Source organism: Lissotriton vulgaris, chromosome 7, assembly GCF_964263255.1.
Source record: "Lissotriton vulgaris chromosome 7, aLisVul1.2, whole genome shotgun sequence".
NCBI lineage: Eukaryota > Metazoa > Chordata > Amphibia > Caudata > Salamandridae > Lissotriton > Lissotriton vulgaris.
Window position 1 is genome coordinate 851,485,458 of NC_141695.1, and position 16,611 is coordinate 851,502,068.

The 16,611-nt window shown below is 49.1% G+C and overlaps 1 protein-coding gene across 1 annotated transcript in view; it reads left to right on the forward strand.

Annotated features, from left to right (window-relative positions):
• Positions 1-16,611, forward strand: part of CLINT1 (clathrin interactor 1) — a 656,796-nt gene that overhangs the window by 488,219 nt on the left and 151,966 nt on the right. The window contains exon 10 of the mRNA XM_086931221.1: positions 2,819-3,096. Coding sequence (XP_086787347.1) covers positions 2,819-3,096 — 278 coding nt within the window. The remainder of the gene's footprint in view (positions 1-2,818; positions 3,097-16,611) is intronic.

A 16,611-nucleotide genomic window follows, 5' to 3' on the forward strand; every position in this document is an offset into this window, starting at 1 on the left:
TCTATGGCTTTCTTGGGGAACATTCCCCTGAAGACATTTGTAAGGCAGCAACATGGTCTACAACACACACTTTCACTAAACACTATTGTGTTGACGTGCAAGCCAAACAACAAGCTTCTCTGGGCCAAGCTGTTCTTAAAACTCTCTTTCAAGCTACTGCAACTGATACAGGTGACCACCGCTAAGGGAGATACTGCTGTACAGTCTATGCATAGTGTGTGGTCTGCAGCTCATATGCCTCGAACGGAAAAGCATTATGCATCTGTTCTTGGCATGTAGAGCTGCAGATTCACACACGCCCACCCACCCTTGCTATAAGTCCCTAAAGTGACATGTGCATAGTTAAACAAAAAACAATTAGAAGGAGGGTCCTAGGGGAGTTTATAGACCTAGCACAATTACATGCCCCATACTACTGACTTTGAAAACACAAAGTAAAAGTGGGTCTAAAGGAAATAGTGAGTTAAGATTTAATGATCAACGTTCTACTCCTAATTGACGCATACCCCTAACCAGTGAGTAATGCATCTAAGGTGTGAAAGTGCCCATCAGATATCGTTCGGTGCCGCCCTTGTCATCATCTGGGACTCCTTCCACCAAGAAGGGTATTGCTGCATCCCACAGTAAAAAGAAGTGGATGCCCCAGTGTGGCCTTGGGTCTTTAATGGTTACTCATCTATGATACCTGTAAAGCAGTGCGTGTACAAAAAAGAGGGGAGTGAAGGTGTGTGAATAAAAAATGGAGAGTGGTTAGGGGTATGCGTCAATTAAGAGTAGAACGGTGATCATTAACTCTTAACTCACTATTTCCTTTAGACCCACTTTTAATTTGTGTTTTCAAAAACATGTGCATAGTTACCTTCAGTTGTAATACTATTACATCCTCAAATTTACAAAGGAATTAAAGATACTTCTTCTCATAATCATAACGTAACATTAAATTAACAACAGCAACAGAAATCCATAAATAAATGTTTTAAAACCTTATAGCTGTGCAAAAAGTGGCAACATTACAGTGCAATCCTACTTCCCCTTTAATATGAGGGCCTAAAGTGCAATGTGCTAGGGTAATAGATTTCTGTCAATATATCCCAATTGTCAAAAGCACTTCCAAATATTACGGCCTAACGTGCTATATGCTAAAGTGGTAGATTTTTGTCAAAATAGCAATACGAGGGTAGAATTCTTCAATTCAATGCACTTTAATGTAAACAATTGTCTGTAAGTATGTTTATTAAGAGGCGGTCTGTATTTGGAACATTTAAACAACTTAGGGAAAACGTATTTTAGTGTTTAATGGCTAGATTATTAGGTAGTTTTTAAATGAATAGATAGCTTTGCTGGACTTATGTGGTATTTTTTAAAGTAAGTTGATTAATTTGGGTATATTAATTTACGCTCAATGGGTTTCAGTTGACAAATGATCAAGAATGTGTATCAGTGTCAAGGCCAGATTTTTTTTCTACCTGACGTTCAATTTTACAATAATGCTTTTATGTCCTTGCTCTGCTCAATAAAAAATTTAGTTAAAAAAAAGTGGGATGCCACCCAGTTCATTTATCATCTGCAAAACACTTAATGGCCAACTCGTACCCATGAAGCTGAAAAGTAGTCCAGGAATGTGCTAATAGCCTCTTCTCACTTGTTCCCGTGAGAGTACATTAGATTCCAGGTCACTTCCATCAACTAGAAAGAGTTAAACCAATTTTATTCAGGTTTTCTTTATCAATATTTATACTTTTTTTGGTAGCAAGCTCATAAAAAAATTTCTTATGAATTTGGTCATGTAATCTACAACCAAGTAGGTGCTGTATATATTTACATCCACAGCACTTTTCCAAGTGTAGGTTTTGGGTTCAGTTTCGCCATTGCAGTGTGATAGAAGGATGCATGAAGGTATACATTAAGCGCATCGGCGCCTAGACAAGATTGAAGACTTAGCTAAACATAAATGATGTACCCAATGTAATATTGAGACTTGAAAAATGCAAATAAACAAGAGTTGACAAAAAAAATGAAGGTATACATTAAGGAGTTCTTTGGCTTTGCCTTTGTGAGCCTCTCTGACCATGGCAATGCAGCAGATCTGCATCAGAACGTTTGTGGACACTCTTTCACTTGAATCTGCCGGGATGGTTCCTTACAGTACCACAAAAATTCAACAAAGCAAGTCAATGGAAACAGGAATATTATATGTCTATGCTATTAAATTTACATTTACTTGTATTCACTGATCCAAGCAGCTGAGTACCATTCCTAGGAGCATGCATGCATGTGCATATGTCATCACGGGTCATTCCACTTTAGCCACTTCCTAACTTCTCTGAGTGACAGCATTTTGATCTTTCACAAGGAGCACATCCATGCAGAAAGTAGTTCCCTTCAGGGCCTAGGATCTGTAGACTTTTCTGTGCACTATAAGTTAAGGACAAAAGCATGTTTTCTTCCCATTGGGGGAATTTGTCTTTACAGTTAAGCAGATTTAAACCTTTAGGAATATGCAGATTACATTAATACTTCTATCTTAACTCATCTGACATCTTTGCCTTTGTTGTGATGTTTTACTTGTGGAGTGTTCATTGTATATTTGTTGAGTCTATTCAATTACATGTTGGTTTCTCTTGTATGAGTCTTCATACCTTTTGTCTTTGCCATCAAACTATTTTATGCATAATTTTTGTTTGATTTTGCTGACATTGTATAACATTCTCTGTGCTCAATGTTCTGCAATCTGTATGTAAGGCACGCTACATTACCACTTCATGCAGGCGCATACTGTCCATTATTACTTCTGTGACATAATTGTGCTTCTTTTCAGTTCCAGGCACAAGTGGTAGTGGCAATGGAGAATTTGGAGACTGGAGCACCTTCTCCCAGGTGTCCCCTGGTCCTGTTGCACCCACAGTCGACCTGTACAGTGGCATACCTCAACCAGACCTGTTCTCTGCCTCGTTGCCCCCACCATCTTCCAGTCAACCTGATCTGTTTGACATGATGGGTCCTGCTCACGGGACCATGATCTCCTCCCAGAGCATGAATCTGTCAATGATGAGCTCTAGTTCAGTGGGCATCTCCCTTCCCATGTCCCGCTCACAGGTAAGGAATTTATCAGCCACTGTCTCAGTGTTACCATATTAGCAGCTTTTGCACATCTCTCGTCTTCTTGCAAGGGGTTGTTAAACTTAATCCTTGATGGTAGTGTGGTATCTACCACCCTTATGCAATTCTCATGACCAGCCTCATTGTAATTTGATTGTCATTTCTCATTACTGTCGTCTTGCAATGAAGGGGATTTTTTACCTAACTCCGTGTTAAAGGTTCTTCCTATAGATCTCTATTTCCTCTAATGTGGTGGCAAGCTATGTAAAAAAAAAAGTTTAAAAAAAAGAAGCCCCTCTGCTTTGGTCAGAGTGATGGCAGCAAATATTTTCTGGGCATTGTCTCTACGTTTGATGTTGAGATGTGGTATTAGATGAAAACTTCCCTGCCAGTGTCACCCAGAGCCATTCGCGGAAGCATTAAACATTCTGAAGGAAGGACAACTCGCAGCAAATCAAGCCTTTGCTATCAGTCAACATAATTGAAGCAGGATTTCCTCAGATGATTATGGGATCAGAAATAGACCTAGCTAGCTGAATGCTACCGATTTTAAACCTCAGATTCGGATGAAAAACAAGTGGAGAAGGACATATAGGATGCATAGACCAAACAAGTAATGGCAAAGCCAATACGTCTTGCCTTTGGGGCCTATTGGCTTTGCCAGCGGGTTGCAGCCATGCTATGCAGCATAACTGAAGAGTTAGACAACAGAAAAGTTTGATAGGCAATGCACCAGCCTATAAAATGACGTAGGCCTTTTTTGTTTTTTAATGTATTTTTAGTTATTGATCCAAATTAGATCTGTAACTAAAAAGGAAAAAAAGACAGCAGTGAGGGGTGTGGAAGCAAAACTGAGGGCAACACGGGCAGAGAAGCACACAGCAAGATAAAGCATCACGGGGCACAGAAGCACACTGCCAGGAAGAGCATCACTGAGAAAGGGGTACACAGAATTACATGGTGAGACAAATCGACAAGGAGCCTGGGGAAGCACAGAGTGAGACCGAGCACAACGTAGAAGAGGTTGGGGGAGAAGCACGGGCCAGACAGAACATCACAGGGACAAGCAGAGCACAGAAGCATACAGTGAGACAGAGCAACATGGAGACGGAGTGTTCAGAGAAGCACACTAAGACAGAGCAAGGTGGAGATAGTGGGGAGAAGAGAAGTGCTCAAGGGAGACAGCTGTAACAAATACATTCTTAAAGATGCTTACTAAAAAGAAAAGAGTGGCAGAAGATTAGCAGTGTAAAGACACAATAATGTGTCTAGGCTCTAGGGGAGGGGCACACTCATGACGGGAACTAAAGCTCTTACAGCCCATCAAATAAGCAGGCAACACTGATCATGATGCTATCCAGTGGTTAAAAAAGGGTCTTCTAAGGCCACTTGATGCTAAACAAAATGTTTGGCAACAGATCACACAGGTGCTGTCTTAGGCGAGACCTAAAATATGGATCACTCCCTTTCTAGTCATGTTCAGGAGAGTCCGAATAAAGGTGGAGGAAATTGCACAGATGGACTACCATCATCAGAATTTTTCTAAAGAAAAACCATCCAAAATGTATTTCCAGTTTCATTTCTACCTGCTAGCAAAAACAATCAGATCGTGTCATGGCCAGAACGGTGCAGAAATCTATCTCCTTTGATCGATTACCTGGTTCCCTACCTAATTTCTTATTGAAGGTGGCATTGTTCAGTAAAAAAAAATCTGGAACAGTCTTTGACAAAAGTTGCAACATAATTTTCATTGACAGCTCCCTTATCAACAGGCCACCAGTCATATTTGTCAGCATTACCCAACCCAGCACAGGTGCTTTGCTGGTCATTGGCCACAGCAGTTCTTTCTCAGACTGGTCAACAATTGTCAACATGGCTGGCAGTGCTTACAATCCTCTTGTAAGCGGGACTCCCATCATCATCATCATCATCAGTTATCCCACAAATGATATCCGTTCAGCTTCCGTCAGCCTTGCCATGAGCAGTGGCTCACCCTTTTCCCAGTAAACTGGAGTAACATCTTCCCTTCAAGGAAAGAGTTAAGACATTGCAGTGCCATCTTCTTTCAGGGCCCAGTTATCCTACCTGCTCACAGATACAGCGCAGACGGCAGTCCATATTCTGGACACAGAGAGAGTGAGATGATAGTGACCAGGAGTTCTACACACAGGTCTCCTAATTGTGGAGTACCTAAAAATATGAAACCGGTGACAAAGATTAGGAGTACCGGCATCCACCCTTCCAATGGTATGCACCGGAGTACAACACCCCTCATCGGCATTACTAAGACTATGAACCATGCTTTCACCCTAGAAGGTATTTTAGAATACCTTCCACTAAACAAGGTCCTTTGTGTTTCTCCTGTCTGTTCCGTATGAGGAACTTGAATACTAGATTCTCTTCCAGGGGATGCTCGTCAATAGTCATAAGCACTGAATAGTCCCGCCCATATATGTATTTTTAGCCAAAAAAAATGTACGTAGTACCTTTAAACATACATATATACATGTATATACATAAAAAGGCATCCTATAATCATTCGACAGGCTAAGATGCTAAAATTGCATTGGATTTTTTATTTAAAATAAAAATAAGTTTATATATAATTTCTGTTAAAAAAAGCACACACTCCGCTAGTGTTCCTACATAGCCTCTTATTTTCTAAGAAAAAGGCAAGTAATAGCAGGGAATTAGCCTATAGGCTGCGTACATAAAACCACAACAGTAATACTCGGTACCATGCCTTTAAGACCTCCCTGCTCCTATCATGCACCACAGGTGACAGGTCAGTTCTTTTTTCCAGCTCCTTCTGTGAGGATCCTACAGCATTGAGCATGACAGTTTTTATTGTTTCCAGTCAGAAATTGGTTTCCTGAAAATTCTGTCCCACTTCATTTCGCTTTTTTTGGCTGCTGGCTAACTTTTCTGACAATTTTAAGAACATTTTCTGTCAGAGATGCCAGCCTTGTTCAATAAATGTCCTTCCTGTGAGAAGAAGATTGCAAAGTCTGACCCACACTCTGTATTGTGTGTTTAGCATCCTCACACACGCCAGAGAAGTGCTAATATTGCCAGCAGTTTTCCAAGGGAACACTTTGAGACAGATGAGATAAAACTGCATGCCTTATTGGAGAGAGGAAAAAGATCAAAAAGTGTCATTGGGAGCTCCCATACTTTTATAGAGCATTCCTCTCATGAAAAATCACACGGGTCAGAGAAAAAAATGGCATAGGTTTGAGGCATGTGGGCTGCTGAATTCATATCTGTGCATTGATCGCCGCCTAGTTTTGGGTCCGGATAATCGCACATTGTTGTCCTGGAAGAGTCTTCGAAGTATCACAAGATAGGTGGCTCCTCCCCTGGACTACAGTGCGCATGGGAATGGACTCCATCCTCAGATTATCTTGTGATACTTCGAAGACTCTTCCAGGACAACAATGTGCAATCATCCGGACCCAACACTAGGCGGCGATCTATGCACAGATATGAATTCAGCAGCCCACATGCCTCGAACATATATTTTTTATTGACCAGATAAAGGCATCAAAATACAAACCAATAAGATACATGTCACATAAACAATTAATCGTCTGACTGGCTGTTCTTAAGTCCCTTTTTCAGGCTGCTGCAGCTGGCTCGGGCAACCACCGCTAAGGGAGAAACTGCTATTTATTCTATGCACAAGATATGAATTTAGCGGCCCACATGCCTCGAACGGAATATGCTACTTACCAGTATGCATCTGTTCTTGGCATGTAGGGCTGCTGACATTCATATCGCCCGCCCTCCTCCCCGGAGCCTGTAGCGGCTGCAGCACTCACAATTACTCTTAGCATGGTCATCACTTACTGTATTACACTCCATCTCTGCCACAATGGCTAAAAACAATCTGGCGATGGAGTCGATGCCCATGCGCACTGTAGTCCAGGGGAGGAGCCACCTATCTCGTGATACTTCGAAGACTCTTCCAGGACAACAATGTGCGATCATCCGGACCCAACACTAGGCGGCGATCTATGCACAGATTTGAATATCCGCAGCCCTACATGCCAAGAACAGATGCTTACTGGTAAGTAGCATATTCGTTCTGCTTTTCCTGCATCAAAAAGGTAGCAGATACCGGATTGTTGTCCTTCGGCGTCACGTTCAAAATCGGAGAAACATGCAATGATGTCGAGTAAAAGATTACCATCGAGACGGTCAGAGCCTCCGCCGTCACAAGGCAAGTCAACACCGAGACGGGCTGCTTCAGGCTTGGAGTATGTGAGACCGGAGAAGTATAAGTAGACGTCGAAGAGCGGTCATTGGCAGACGTTGAAAAAACTCCTGCGTCACCATTCACTAACGTCGATGCATCAGTCCGTGACCAGCACTCCATCGAAGCATGTACAGTCGACATCGCGACTGTCGACATCAAGGAACCCCGCCTTAGTCACATAGGCAGTCCATGTCAAGAACCCCGCCACATCCGCGTCACCGGCTCTAGTCCGGTGTTTGTCATCGAGAAACATTTCTGCAGTCTACCCAGAGAAGGAACGGCGTAAACTATTCTCGCCTTCCAAGAATCCTGCGGCGGTGACCAGCATCACGAACTCGAGGGTCCCTAAGTAGTCAATGGAGATACGGGCAAGGCAGAGATCGAGGTCGAGAGAGGCATCTAATTCCCCAGGTATCCTGACCGTACAGATCTTGCCAGAGGGATCTCCGGTTCCTGGAAAGCAGACGCCTCCAATTATTCTATCTACAAGATTGTTACAGAGTGTTCAGCATTTGAGAGCTCCACCTAGACGCCAGGCTCCGACTCCTCACAAACTTATTCGCCTTCAAGGGTGACCGGGGTGGCGTGGCTTGGCTGCACGCTATGGCAGACGCATGAGCGAGCTGCTCCGTGCCAGTCCGATTGATATCCTGTTTAATATATGACAGATCGAGCCTGCTCACAGCGATTGAACCTGCCTTTCCATCGGCGAGGCAGAGGGTCCCATGGGGGACTGGAGCCCAGAGAGACACAGATTTGCAGCCCAGACCAGAGCTATGCTAAAATGGAGGTCGGAGCTGTATAAGCTGCGTAGCTGTGGGGACTCCTGGAAGACAGAGGGAGGCGAGTCCAATCGGTCGCTGCGGGAGCCGAAAGGGAATCACCAAGCGGCCCTGAACCGGCGGATGCCGCAGTTGGGGCCATGCACTGCTATCCCATTGCGAACGCAGGGCCCTGGTTGGAGTGCATGTGCATGTGCAAATCATGGGCCCCGGAGGAAGGAGAAAGAGACCTTAGCGCTCTCGAAGAGTTGCCCCACGCTCCTCTGCCTGATCCGGAGAAACCCGGGGGAAGTGTGAGAAGAAGGCTCACACCCTGAAAGGAACTGGAGCCTGCCCTAGGCCCGGCAGGAGACGCAGTGTAAGGGTTCTGATAGTGAGAAACTTGACGGACACAGCCGGCCTGGTTGCAGAGGGCCTGGAGGTGGACCTGGAGGGCCTCGATGAGTCATAATACACCAAAAGCACATGATCTGAGGGACCGGTGTCGAAGTCAGTCCCCCTTAGTTGGGGTGGCCTATGCAGCAGGTTACACCCAGGGTCTGGATCGGGACCTGGTGGGAAGAGTGGACAGGGAGTGGTCTGCTCCCCCGTCATGAGGTCCCCTGGCTTGATCACCTTCAGCATCCTCACATGAGTCCACCACTTGACCATTATCCGGAACCACATACTGAGGGGGGGGGGGGGTGTACAGCATCAGACTTTAGCAGAGACACCACTGGTGCTGAGACCTTGGGGAATCTTTCTTGCTCACTCTGGCTTTGTCTCTCCTGGGGAAAACACTGGCAAAGGCAAAAGATACCGACCTGATTGAGGGCCAGGGGACTGCATGCCTCACGGAGTTGCTGTGATTCGGGCCTGCAGAAGTGACTTTGGCACTACAAACCTACTCCTGCCCCCGGTCTTGGCATTGCCCCCTGCGAGAGGGAGTGCGAGGAGTGCGAGAGCAGTACCCCATCCACCCTACCTGACCTTTCCCTATAGTCAGGATGGGTAAAGCCAGAGCAAAGGAGGCAGGGGCGACGATGGAACAAGACAGTGGGCAAGCGGAACCAAACCAGGGGAAAACCGATTATCTGCCCGCATAGATCCAGTACAACTGCAATCAACCAAAATACTGGAAGCTATCGCTGATACTAAAGTAACACTACACCAAGACATTAGCACAGTGTCCGCGGGGATGGGTCTGCTACAGGCAGAACACCAGAAGTTGACAGAGAGGGTTAAAACAGTGCAGGAGATGCTAATTCTCCAGGTTGTTGAGCTCATGACAGGTTTCGCACTCTGATAAATATGTCCGAAGATGCAGAAAGCCGTAGCCAGAGAAATAGTATCAGGATGATGGACCTTCCCGAAGGGACAGAAGGCAGAGTTATGGTGCCCTTTCTTAAACAGTAACTACGCTCAGGTATCGCCCCAAAGGGGCAGCCTTGGGTCTAAATTGAGAGGGCGCATCGGGTGTAGGCATGCCTGCCTGCCCTGGGTCGCCCCCGCAGCCTGTTGTGGCGGGGCTTCTCCATTATAGGGCCAGGGATGTGCTGCTGCCAAAGACCAGGACTGACGGCCCATTTTTAGTGGACAATTGCAATGTCTCTATATTCTCTGATTACACTATTGAAACACAGCAGCAGCAAACCTCCTTTCTCGAAGTCAAGAAGTCCCTACAGGAAGAAGGTCTGCAGTATTCCCTGATGTTCCTGGCCTGTCTGCTAGAGTGTTGGATGGGAAGACCCCAAGATGGCATGGGAGTGGTTGGAGGCTTATAAGTCTGAGGCATCGCTCCCTAAGACAGGATCCCAGAGTGAATCCCTAGCCCTGAGACCACCGAATCAATCGGGAATTGTAAGCGCACTACTCACCCGTGGTGGTCTCAAGGCGCTGGAGGCGGGGTTTAGGCAATTCCGTTGAGTCGAAGAGCCAGGTCCTGAGTGTCTTCCTGAGGTGTTCAGGGAGGGGGCACGTCTGATGTCGATCTGCAGCTCGTTCCAGGTCTTGGCTGTGATGTAGGAGAAAGCTCTGATGATGTGTTTGTGTTGGGAATGCAGAGTCTGTCTGCGGTGTTCTGGATGGTCTGGAGCTTGCGCAGCAAGGATTTGCTGATCTCGGGGTAGAGGGCGTTTCCGTAGGCGAGTTTGCTGGTTATAAGTGCATGGGTGACGGTCTTTCGTGCTTCGGGCCGGATCCATTCGAAGGTCTTTCTAAAGATGCGGAGGATTTTGAAGCAGCTGGAGGCGAAGGTGTTGACCTGTCGGGTCATGGAGTGTGAGGAGTAGAGTTCGATGCTGAGGTTCCAGGCATGGTCAGTGGGGGTGGGAGGGCTGCCGAGGTCTATGGGCCACCAGGTGTTGTCGCATGCAGAGGGGGAGGGTCCGAGGACCTCTGTCTTCTCCAAGTTGAGCTTCAGGCAGCTGCTTCTCATCCAGGATGCAACGTCCTGCATTCCTTCCTGGATATGGAATATGGTGGTGGTGGGGTCCTTGGTGAATGAGAGGATGAGTTGGGTGTCATCGTCGTAGGATACTATGCCGAGTCCGTGCTGGCTTAAGATGGCGGCGAGGGGGGCCATGTATATGTTGAAGAGTGGGTGGCTTAGCGACGATCCTTGGGGTACTCTGCAGTTGATTTCTGTGAGTTCGGAGAGGAAGGGTGGTAGTCTGATTCTTTGGGTACTGCCGGTGAGGAACGAGCGGATCCAGTTGAGGGCGATTCCTTGTATGCTCGTGTCGTGGAGTCTGGCTGTGAGTGTGCGGTGGGAGACGGTGTTGAATGCTGCCGAGAGGTTGAGTAGGATCAGGGCCGCGGTGTGTCCTTGGTCGAGGAGGGTGCGGATGTCGTCTTTGGCGGCGAGAGGAGCGGTCTCGGTGCTGTTGTTGCTACAAAATCGGGATTGGGATGGGTAGAGGATGGAGTTTTCTTATATGAATTTTGTTAGTTGTGCATTGACTGCCTTCTCGGTGAGTTTGGCCGCAAAGGGAAGGAGGGAGATCAGACGGTAATTCTTGAGCTCCGTGGGATCTGCTGAGGGCTTCTTGATCAGGGGTCTGACTTCTGCTCGTTTCTAGTCGTTGGGAAAGATGCCGGTCTTGAAGGTGGCGTTGCGGTGTATCATAGTTCTGGACCGAAAGTGGCTCTGTGGTAGATGTACAGCGGGTAGGGGTATGTGGGGGCTCCTGAGTGGATGTCTTGAAGGTGGCGTTGATGGTGGGTCGTAGTTCATGAGCGAATGTGGCTCTGTGGAAGATGTGCGTCAGGCAGGGGTCCATGGGGGCTCCTGAGTGGGTGCTTTTCATTGTCGAAGTGGTGTCTTCAGTGGTGACTGGGGTCCAGGTGCGGATATGCTGGTTGGCTTTGCTGGAGAGGGAATTGGTTTCGGAGTCTGGTGTCTGGTCGTTGAAGTTGTCGTAGAGGCTCTTGATTTCAGATGGAAGTAGGATCCGAGCTTGTTTTGCAGAGGTCCTGGGAGGGGGTAATGTCCTTGGTTTTGCTGGCAGGCTTGGTGAATTCCTGGATGACGCTGAAGAGGTCCTTGTAGTTGGGGGGGATCTTGTTTTGAATGAAGGCCCTTTTGGTGGATCTGATGTGTTGGTGGTATTCTGTCATGGCGTTCTTGAAGGTGGTGCAGTCTTCGGACGTTTTGCTGTTTCTTCAGTTCTTCTGAAGGCGTCTGCAGGTGCGTCTGGATTCTTGGAGGTCGGCAGTGAACCAGGTGGCCTACCTGAGGCACAGTCTGTATGGGTTACGTAGGTGTGTGAGTTTCTTTGCGTAGTTTTGGAATCCATCTGTGGAGTTCTTTGGCTGTGAGGTTGGCGTTGGTCGGGTGTTGGGGGCTTTGTGGTTAAGGGAGGAGTTGAGCTGCTCCTCAGTGACTTTGCTCCAGTTCCTTCGCGGAGGGCGTGGTGCAGGTTTGGGCGGCGTGGGTTTTTCGATGTGAAAGCGTTCTTAGTGGTGGTCCATGGTGTGGTTGAAATGGATGTTACTTCCTACAAAGATGGGGTCAAGGGTGTGTCCTGCCATTTGGGCAGGCGTGGTGACAAGCTGTTTCAGTCCTATGTTGGCGCTGTTGTGCAGGTGGGTGGTGGAGTTGGGGTTGCTGAGGTGGAAGTTCAGGTCTCCGAGGACTATCTAGTCCATTGAGGAGATGGCATGGGGTGCAATGAGGTCGGCGATGTGGGGTCTGTAGACGAGTGTGCCGTGAAGTGTGATTCTAGGGCTGGTCTGGACCTGGACGTGAAGGTGTTCAGCGGTGGAGAAGTTGTTGCTCGTGGTGGAGGTGGAGAGTCGGAGGGAGCTCTTGTGTGCGATGGGGAGGATTCCTCCTAGGTGATTAAGGCGATCCTTTTCTGGATCTTTTATCCGTCGGGTATGGCTGTGGCGATGTCTGGGGTGGATGAGGCTTTGGTCCAGGTTTCTGTAAAGAAGGCGATGTCTGTTGATAGGGTGTCTGAGGTCCCAGATCACTACGGCGTGTCTTTGCAGGAGGTGCACATTAAGGGGCATACAGTTTAGGGCTCCGGAGGTGTTGGTGTCAGTCGCGTGGGCGGTGTTCACGAGGGGAGGGTCGGAGACGAAGGTCTGGCGGCAGTTGCAGCAGGAGAACTGGCCGTGGGTGGTGCTCGGTGTGGACTGCTGTCAGTTGTTGTTCATTCTGAGGTTGAGTGCGAGGAGGGCAGCTGAGTCGTAGTGATGGGTGGTCGGTGGGCCATGGTCTCTGGCGCTGGTTGCGGTCGGGTCGCGGACAGGCATTGACGGGCTTGCCTTTGGGGCGGCGTACCCGCTGCTCGTGGCCCTGCAGCGGCCGCCATTAAATTGGGGAGGGGGAAGGACGTGCAGCTGGGAGGCGGGAGCGGGAAACCGGCAGGGGGAGGGGCCGCAGCAGCTAGATGAGAACGGGCACGAAGCAACAAACTAATTAGGCGCAATTAACTGACAGGCACAATAACAGTCACAATAACGAAAACAGATGCAGACACAATGACTAGAGCAATAAACGAAAACAGAGGCAGGCACAATAACAGAAAATGAAGGGGAAAAAAACAATCAGAAACCGCATGAGAGTGGGCACAATACCGGACCCGGGCAGCCTCAAACACCTCCTCCTGGAGCTCAGCGCCGGCGGCACAGACGGCAGAGCTGCTGGGGAGAGAGCAGGTCTCAGACCAGGGTCAGACGGAGAATAAAGAGGGACCCGCCGAAAAAGCCCAGCCGGTCTCATACCGAGAAGGAAAAACGTTGTGCTTCAGTCCATGGCCGAGGTTATGCAGTCGGCTGGGGCTGCATTGAAGGAGGACTTCGCTTCAAGGAAGGAAACAGGGGGCTCGGACTCCGACTCCTCCTGTCTTGACAGTTTCACTCTCCCAATAGTGACCCCAGGAACAGCAAACTACATTATATGACAGAACAGAATGCGCAGTCATAGGTTTGCCTCTCCCCCTGAACTGGGAGTGTTGTGTTCTATCTAGGCCCCCGATCAATATTGTGACCTCATGCCCCTATACGGCTATAATCAATAGATATCCCTATAATGGCATAAACGATCAGAGCCATATTTCAGTAACTCGTCTCTGCAGCTCATTACAGTACATGACACAGCAGAAGCCACTTCCTTAGATTCCTAGATAACACACCGAGTTCTTTCGACAGCTCAAACCCCCCAGCAACCTGGGAAAGCCCCGCTTGCTTTTTTTTGATTAGTAATAGAACTCTTGCAAGCACTGTAAGAACGACCAGTTCTTAGTGACATCTTTATTGACGTCTTATGTCCAAAACGTACGTCAAACTCTGCACCTTTCAAGTATAAATAATACCAACGTTGCCTTAAGCAAACACGGTGGTGGTGAATACTGGAGCAGAACAGCTGTCCCTTGCAGAGAGCCCAGCAGATGCGAGAAGCCCAAGGACGCTGCCCCTCCTCCTTGACGCGCTGAGAAAGACGCTGTCTTTTCTCCTGCCGAGAAAATCCAGCCCCGGCGTTTTCAGCCTACCCTTGAGGGTAACTGGAATATCGAGTCCTGAGAGGAGATACCAGACCTCCAACATTCTATTCCAGAGGTACTGTGCTGACTAAACCCTTAGAGAGAATTCTTGAAGCAAACTCTTGGCAAAACCAACTTGACTTAAACTGCTACTTACTTACTCCCTCCCATGTGTTAGGCTTAGGTCAGGTACACCGGGGTAGGCGTAGTTAGAAGCACCAGTTGAGGACGTTAGCCAAATGTATATATGAATGTATATATTTTATTCATTTTAACCATCTTATGGCCAAGCAACCATATCAATGCTTTTACAGTATTATTTTGCAATACTCCTTTTACTGTACGCACTTTTTATAATAACAAGTCTTGCAATTGTGGCAATTCATTTCTCTTGTATGAGAAGAAAGACTGTTCAATAAATAATACCTTTTATTGAAAACGCCCGTCTCTCTATTCTCTGCATAAGGGGCAGGAAGGCCAGCAAACACCACCATTCTCCGCCTGGGTCCATTGCGCCCACTACGGCGTCGAGAGGGATGACTACGGTCTGCTCCCCGTCGTCGGAGACCAAACGACGTCGACGCTCGGCGTCGAGGGATGTTACTAGACCTTCGAAGTCCCCGGTGACTGTTTCTTCGTCGACGTCGAGCTTTCGACGTCGGCGCTCGCCGTCGAGGCGACACTGCCGTTAGCCGTCGGCGAAGAGGAGGCGTTCGGCGTTGAGGGAGTCCTCGTCGTCAAGATCGCCGTCAAAGCACGGGTCGACGTCTAGGCCCAGGTCGACGTCGAAACCCCGATCGCCGTCGAGACATGGCAGATCGCCGTCGAGACATGGCAGATCGCCGTCGAGACATGGCAGATCGCCGTCGAGGCATGGCAGATCGCCGTCGAGGCATGGCAGATCGCCGTCGAGGCATGGCAGATCGCCGTCGAGGCATGGCAGATCGCCGTCGAGGCATGGCAGATCGCCGTCGAGGCATGGCAGATCGCCGTCGAGGCATGGCAGATCGCCGTCGAGGCATGGCAGATCGCCGTCGAGGCATGGCAGATCTCCGTCGAGGCATGGAAGATCTCCGTCGAGGCATGGAAGGTTGCTGTCGAGGCGCAGACGGTCGCCGTCGAGGCGCCGAAGAACGACATCGAGGCGCCGACGATAGCCGTCGAGGCGTAGAAGATCGCGGTCGTGGCGACAGCGTTCGTCGCCGAAGAAGAGACGCTCGACGTCAGGAGGCCGGCTTTCGTCGTCTGGTCGCCGTTCTTCGACGTCGAAGAGAGGTGGAAACAGGCCCGACGCTGTGGGAAGTTCGCCAACGTCCCAGGCTGGTAGAGGTGGAGGATCACTGGGCTCGGTGTATTCCGAGGTGTATACCCTGTCGGAGAAGGTGACTCCCCTCCTCAGTTACCGAGGGGCCTCCCTCCAAGGACCCCTACTCCTCCTCCGTTGCCTCCGCCGCACCCTGGACCAGGGTTGCCAGTGAAGCTGCCTCCAGTTCCACCGAGGTCTACTTCGCTGACTGTTCTCCCTACACCTCCCAAGGGTACGCCTAAACCGAAGGCTCCGTCCAAGCCCAAGTCACCCGCTCCGGTGGACCGCCCTCGGCTGAGGAGGTCTCGTTCACGCTCCGGACGGAGAGGAAGATCGAGGAGTCGTCATAGATCCTCCACCAGATCAAGGCGTCGTCATAGGAGGCGGGGGTCGAGGTCCCGAACGGACTCTTCCAGGACCCGTTCCTACTCCCCGACCTTGTCGGACTCCCCAGAGACCAGGGTTTCTCCAGTGGATGACATTGCCACTTTCCAGGAGGTCCTCCTGAGGGGGGCTGCGAAGTTGGGTATCGCTGTGACAGCTCCTACACCTTCAACTTCAGTGATATTTGAGACACTCCACAAGAGGCATCTGTCTCGCCCTTTGCTCCCACTAGTGCCTGGATTGAAGGAACCTGCAGAGGAGCTGTTCCTCACACCGGCTGTGGTGAAGGCTGCTCCATCCCGACTTCTAAAGAAGTACAGGGCCCTGGATTCAGACCCTGCCTTTCTGAGAGTTGATCCGGTACCGGATTCGGTGATAGTGATGGCGGCCAAGAAGCTACACTCTACCTCCCCGTCCTCCACCGTGCCTCCAGATAAAGAGAGTAGATGGATCGACTCAGCTGGACGGAAGGCATGTGGGACCGCGTCAAGGGCCATGAAGGCGTCCAGTGATACAGCTCTGCTGGGAAGTTATGACCGGGCTCTGTGGGACTCCCTGCAACAGTTTGTGGAACTGCTACCGAGAGACAAGAGGGAGGACTTCCAGGAGATCCTCAAGGAAGGGATGCTGGTGTCCAATCAGGTCATCAGCGCAGCTGCGGATGTCTCCTTGTTGGCTGCCCATGGTTAATGCCATGGAATCAATCAGTGACGACATGCCTGGCTCCGGCTCACGTCACTCAAGCCGGAGGCCCACCAGCGGGTGGCCAACCTGCCTTTTTCCGGGGATACTTTGCTCGGAAAACACGCTGAT